The 7,175-nt window shown below is 41.2% G+C and overlaps 1 protein-coding gene across 1 annotated transcript; it reads right to left on the reverse strand.

The window, feature by feature from the left end:
- Nucleotides 1–3,893: 3,893 nt before the first annotated feature.
- LOC101696414 (signal transducer CD24) lies at nt 3,894–4,130 on the reverse strand. The gene has a single exon (XM_004874111.3). The coding sequence runs from the start codon at nt 4,128–4,130 to the stop codon at nt 3,894–3,896; it is 237 nt and encodes a 78-aa protein (XP_004874168.1).
- Nucleotides 4,131–7,175: the final 3,045 nt, after the last annotated feature.

A 7,175-nucleotide genomic window follows, 5' to 3' on the forward strand; every position in this document is an offset into this window, starting at 1 on the left:
CATATAGCACCACAGAGCTGGAGCTACAATTTGCATACATGTTCCATTCTTTATTTTAAATGTTCAAAAGTCTCAACAAGGAGCTCCTGTTACTGTTACTATTTTTTCTGGGCCACACTGCCTGTACCCCATGACTTCGAAGCTGTATGCATGGGAGAGGTGTGGGTAGGTGAGGGCACTGTCCTAGCTGGGGCTGAAGAAGGGATTCTCTGCAGAAACTGCCTAAGGCAGCAGAGTCACAGCGATAAACATACCTAAGCGTCAGCCCAAATCTACAAGCCAGAGGAATTCCAAGTGGATTGCCCAAATAGGGGAACCAAAAGCAATAGACATCAAGGTGGTGGGTAGGAGGGTTGTCAGTGCTAGGAAGTGCCAAGGCTAGGAGTTCTTTGAGACTTGTTTTGAAGTGATATTAAGTGGCATATGAATAGGCCAATCTCACTAAAGTACAAGGCAAAGGCCAAAACAAGCCTTCAATTTCTGCACCTGTAGAAGAAGGGCATGGGGCTAAATGCTCTGAGGGCACTCCCAATTCACACTTTCCCAGAGTCAGCAGGTCCTGAAGAGCTGGGCTCCTTTAGGGTGCTGAGCAGCAAACAAGTATTTTCCTCAGCCATTGTTCTCTTAAGATGTGACACCAAGCCTCCGAGATGCTAGCATTCTGTTTTGATTATGTCTGGAACTGCATTGGCAGGACCCCCACCACCACCATCTATGAACAGCAACGTGACTGTCCTGTCTTCCTGCTCTCTTTGGAAACTTTTCCCAGAGAAGTTCTGCTACAGTATGTGTATGTGGAGGGGAGATCCTTCTGGTCTTGGAGAGTGGCCCACCCACACCTGGTTCCCAAAGACCTGGCCAAGCTTTTTATGCCTCTGCTTCACCCTCTACACCTACTGCTTCTCAAACCATACTGGTGCTTTCTCCCACCACCACTTGCTCTAGGGACTGCCTAGCCCAAGAGAGAATGGTCTGCTTACTCAAACTTGGTGTGTTAAAAGTGGATGTTTTTCTAATATGAGATTTGGATGCCTTGAATGACAGACCTTGAATGATGGCTTTAATGGCAGAAGCAGGCCAAGCAGAAGGAAGAGGTAACTGAAGCCTCAGACTATGACCATTGGGCAGGATACACGGTTGGGGAAATGACCTCGTTACAAACAGAGGCAGCCATGGGAATGAGGAGAATGGTCTCCAAGTGGGCCTAGGTAACCACTCAGTGATATTCTGGGAGATGGCCAACATTCAGAAATAGTGATCAATATTCACGATGATGATGATGATGATGACAACGACAGCATGTGCAGACACTTGTATGGACACTGTACTAAACATTTAATGTAATAAGTTTTGATCTTCTCAACAATCCTAACAATTATATTTCCCCACTTTATATATAAGGATTAAGTAACCCTCTCAAGATCACATGGCTAAAGAATGGGTATGTGGGTAGAGTTTGGATCTTCAGTCAATTGGGCATTATCTGCAAGATCTCTCACTAGTGGCCAAGCCACAGCTATTGGGGCAAGGTACCAGTTCCGGGAGAAGAATGGGCAAGAACGAGCAGATAGCATGGTTAATCCACCCAGTGGACAGGAATTGAGGACTGTTCTCTGTATCAAGTATTGACGGGAAGAGACAAATGAGACACTGCCTCATTTAGGCCAGGGATTCAGCTCTAAAGGGGACTGAGACAGAAGGCAGGACACCCATAGGACTTAGAAGTGGGAATCAGGCAAAAGATCATCTATTAAGACTGGATTGGTATAAGAGCTAAGCTTGTGAAGAGCTCTGATTTGGGAACATCACAGCCCTTTCAGTCAGCCATTCTGGGGATACCAGGTAGTGGGGAGTAACTCAGTCCCAAGGACTGAAGCTGGTCTAGGAACTGAGTGGAACTGAACCTTGAGATGGAAGGTCTACCTGTAGGGATCTGAGTAGGGTAGGGGATTGACTTAGGGACTGATGAGACAAAACCCAAGAATGATGCCCCAGCTCCTGTGGAGTGTGATTTTTTTTCTATTCCTTTGGCTGCATTGACCCCTGTTGTGGTAGAAATGGAAATGAATTTGGAGCCAGGAGATATAAGCTCCATATGTTAATAGAAAGAACATTCTTGTTGGGATAGCTGCAAATCTTAGTAGAAATTCCAAGAAGACCAGAGGACATCTGTAAAATATTTGTGGATTGAAGAGGAAAGAAATAGTTAATCTTCTGGGGAAAATCTCCATGATCAAGAACTGTCTTGTTTCTGTTTTACTTTCTAAATAGTTTTACCCAAAGTGCCCTGTTAACTAAGTTCTATATATGAAAGTCTTTGAAAGCTATAGGGCAGGAGCCCAAAAAAGAACTTATTTGCCCAAGAGTTCACAGGAGGAGATTGGGAGCACTGCTCCTTCTCTTTCAGCCATTTATTTCTTTATTTACAGTTTGTGTCCAATGCAAATCAATTCCATAACATGAGGAGTTACTATGAATCAAAGCATAAATACACAAACACAATATATAATCCAAACAGATGTACAGCATTCAGATATGAAGAAAAAGGGAGTGTTCATTCACACACACTGTAGCTTCAGGTCTGTTCAGTCTGGTTGTTCCCCTGTAGATTTCCAAAGTTGGGAAAGCAGTGACTTGGATTATCAAGTCTATTGTTGTCCTATTAGATACTGGAACATGTAAGCATCAGTGTGTGACCATGCAAACAAAAGAGTTTAGGGTATGCCTCTTTCTTTTTAAAGGTTTCTGTGTATCAAGGCAGTTGTAAAAGACGGCAAAAATCAGGGCTTAGGACAGTTCTAACTATCTAAAGATATTGACTGATAACAGAATGGGTTCCAAATGTAGCTATTGTGATCCATAGTTTTAAAAAACAGTATTTACAGAAAAAATATAAATTTTTTTGCAAATTTATGCAAGTTAGCTTCTAGTTCTACCTTCCCAAATGCTTGATTTAGTTTTGGCCCCTTCACATATTTACCTTTTTAATTTCAAGATTTGTAATTTTACCTTCAAAACAGACTGTATTGCTAAATGTGAGGAGTATTCAACATATACAGAAATAAAAAGGCAGCATTTTGAAATTAGTTGAGGTCAATACAATTCTACTCTTTGGAATCAGTTTAGCTAGATGAATCTGGTACTTTTGTTGAATGAAAGTGGGTGGTGGGAAATGCCTACCATTTCACTTTGGAAAGATAAGATTTACTTGAGATACTTAGATTTGAGTGTGGGTTCCTGTCTACTATTGCCCTGGCACATGTCAGTTACCACATAAAAAGTCAAATGTAATGTCAAATCCAAAGCCACAGAGGACGGGGGATAGAGTTCAATTTCCAGGAAAACAGTGATAGCTTAACAATGTGAAACTTCATCTAGAGGATATCAGCATTAAATGAGTACTGTTGAAACAACACATTGAGGAATCACAGTAACACATGGTAGTTCCTTCTAATGTACATATAAATAGCATCATGGAAGCTTTTTATATTATGTTTTATGGCCTTATAGATTTAATGAACCTAATGAAAACTGAATCTCCATTCCATGTCCCATCTTTTATTTCTAAATAAAATCTATTCTTGTTTTCAAGGTACAGTTTTAAGTGTCCATATTTCTTAAGCCATATTTGAGGAAATCATGAGTAATCTTGGATGTTGTTATCTCTCTTCATTTTGTAAGAAAAAAAAAACCAGCAGATTTAATATTGGCATTCATCATCTGTCAGTCCCTTCACATGTCCTTCAAATGAATCAAATTTGGAATTTTCAGCATTTTCTGCATCGCTAAAATAAGGTGTGGAATTAGATTTCTTCCTTGCTACACTGCACTTCTGGTCGCCATTTGGATTGGGTTTACAAGATGGGGAAGTAGGGACGTTTCTTGGCCAGTCTCTAGCAGTACAGATGTAGAAGAGAGATTGAGACCACAAGGAGACTGGCTGTCAACTGCAGGGCACCGCTGCCTGCCTTGGTGGTGGCATTAGTTGGATTTGGGGTAGCAGAGGTGTTCTGGGAGGTGTTACTTGAAGGTTGCACAACAGCTGTTTGATTTGAGTAAATCTGCATGGGTAGGAGCAGTGCCAAGAGCAGCAGCCCCAGCCCCAGCCTGGCCACCATCACTCTGCCCATGTCCACTCCGTCGGCGTGTGGCGCGGCTCCCTGCAGGCCAGGTGCATAGAGATCAGTCAGCTTGGGCGGGCACAGGCGAGGTTGCTCCTTCTCACTCTAGCCCTGTCTCTTTATATTGGGAAAGTATCACTGAATGCTGATTCTTAGTTCTCGGCTATGCTCATTAGTCTCCTGTAGAGCCATTAGCAAGGACTACAACTAACTTCAGGTGGTCGCTTAGGTGTAGGAAGAAGAAGGCTGAGCCCTTGGCTCTTGGCTGCAAGGTTAGCCCATCTCAAGAGTGAGGTCCGGTGGAGTGCAGTGAATTACAGCCCTTCCCTGGGAGTCAGGATGGCTGAGTTCAAACCATGGCTCTGTGATCTCAAGGATGTTATCTAATGTCTCTGGGGAACATCAGAACATGGACTGATAGAGTTTTTGCATCACAAGAGTGAGGGTTACCTGGCTGTCTGTATAGCGCTTAGCAGAGCATCTGATCCACAATTAGCATTTGGTAAAAGTTAGCTGTTTTTATTTTCCTCCTCCTCCCACCCCATTATCCTCCTTCTAATTCCTTCCTCCTCCTTTTTCTCTTTATCAGGTAAAAAGAGAACTTCCAAGTCTTAAGACTCACATTTGAACTCTGGCTCTGCTATAAACAATTATTTTGCCTTGGGAAAAATTACCTCTTCTCTCTGTACTCAAACCTCAATGTGTTAATCAGGTTTCTATTGCTGTAACAAAATACCTGAGAAAAATCAAGTTAAAGGAGGAGAGGTTCACATTGGTCCATGGTTGCAGAGGCTTTAGTCCATGGTCACTTGGCTCTGTTGCTTCTGGCCTATGACAGGGCAGAAACATTGTGGCCAGGAACACATGGTGTAGCAAAGCTGCCTACCTCATGGAGGACAGGAAGCAAGGAGAGGGAGAAGAAATGTCCAGGGTTCCAGTATCACCTTTTAGGACACAGCCCAGTGATCTGCTTCTTCCAACTAAGCCCTACCTCCTAAAGTGCCCACTACCTCTCAGTAGTGTCATCAACTGGTGTCCAAGCCTTCAATATATGACCTTTGAGGGACAGACCCATCCAAACCATTACATTCCTTCTGTAAAATCGGCATATGTATAGCCCCTACCTTAAAGAGCTCAGTCATGAGCCTTATTTCCTATTCATTGCTTTTTTGTAGCTTGTGTACTCCTGTAATGTCTAGTTCATATCACAATCGATTGTAATTCCATCTGCCTTCCAAGCTATATTCTGTGCTCCCAGCAGGAAGGAACCACTTGTTTATGTTTGTATCTGTAGTGCCTCCCATAGTGCCTGGCCTAGAATTTACATTTAATAAGTCGTCGCTGAAATGTTAACACTATGTTGTAATTATTTGTCTAGGTCTGTCTTCCTCATTAAGCTGTGAGTTTCTGGAGAGCAGATATTTTATTTGTCTCACTATCTGCAGAACATAGCAGGGGTTTGGCTTGGAGTAGTGGCTCCATGGATGTTGGTTAAATGAATGGCTGAGGGAGTGGGGGAGTGAGGGAACAAATGAATTAAGGGCCAGATGGAGGCTGATGATTAAGACACTTTCTTACAGGCTCACTATTAGTCAGGTCATTGTCAGTTTGAAATTAAGTAGGATATATGGTAAAAATGTGGGGAAAGGAATAGTTCCATTTTCTGCAACTTTATCATTCTCAACCTTGACCCAGGCTTAATCATTGACTACCCTTCTCTCAAAATTCTTTCCTTCTTCAGCCTCCATGAGACTAAACTATTTTGGGTTTCCATGTGCTTTTGGGGACTTCTTTTTTCCTGGTTTTGGTTGTTTTTCTTGTTGTGTTGTTTCTCCTAGCTCCCTCACCAACACGTCTTCTACCTCCTCCAACACTAGTACACCCCTGTGATGTAAATATTGTCTAGAGCGTGGCCTTGGCCTTGTTCTTGCCTTTTCCTGCAAATCTAATCTTAAGGATTTACTCATTAGAGGGACCTATATAAATGCCTCCCAAATCTCTCCCCATCTCTGACATTTCTTCTGAGTTCTAAGTCTGAACCTTTAGCTTTCTATTGCATGAAAACCTGTTTTTATGGCTGGCTTCCCAAACTTTATGTGTAAAAATTTTCATCCTTTTTAGCCCAAAATGACTTTTCTCCCTAATATTTCTCTTTTAATTAGCAATAATGCCTTTCGATTTTAAAAATCTTCTCTTTTCTCATATAGCAGTTATGCCTATATACATATATATATGCACACCTTATAAATTATATGTCACCAGTATTACAATATAGCTAACAAATTAATAATTCATAAATATTATTTAATACTTAATCCATATTCAAATTTCCCTTATTTTCTTAAAGATGTCATTTTGTCAGTCTGTTTTTATAGCTTAGATCCATCATTTCATTAAGGGTGACACAATGACATTTTTCTAATTCTGTTATTTCTCCTATATTTATTAGTTGGAATTCTTCTATAAAGAAGAATTTTATTTTACTCGAACCATTTTAGTTACCTTCAATTACAATGTATACCAAAATGGCAAGATGAATGTTACAGACCTTCCTTTTAAGAATAGCAATTTCCAGAATGAGTTGGTATCCTAGCAGCCTTCAATGATGACTAATCAGGTGAGTTTTTTTCCCGCTGGTACTGGGGACCAAACTCAGGACCTTGTGCTTGCAAAGCAGGCACAGCAACACTGAGCTAAATCCCTGGCCCTTTCTTTCTTTTTTTTAAATCAAGTTTTCAAGTATTTCTATAAACTCAAATATTTTTTCTATTTAATGTATTTTGATCAATTTATTACTCATTTTGTTGCTAAAATTATATCATCTTCAGTCACTAGGGATTCTTTCAAGTGGGCTTTTGTTTCTTTTTGTCATGATAGCTTCCTTGATTTTGGGTTTGATGAGTTGTGTCAGGCTCATCTGGTACAATTCCATACCCAGACATGGAGTCACCCATTTCTCCAAAGAGCTCTAGTGGGAAATGGTATATAGACAGCAGCCTTGGGCTGCATTTCCTCACTGGTACTAGGTTGTCATGTCTTTTCTTTTTAGTGAAA

The sequence above is a fragment of the Heterocephalus glaber genome, unplaced genomic scaffold, assembly GCF_053883595.1.
Source record: "Heterocephalus glaber isolate CG9 unplaced genomic scaffold, H.glaber_assembly_v1.0 deba00001066, whole genome shotgun sequence".
NCBI classification, from domain to species: Eukaryota; Metazoa; Chordata; class Mammalia; order Rodentia; family Bathyergidae; genus Heterocephalus; species Heterocephalus glaber.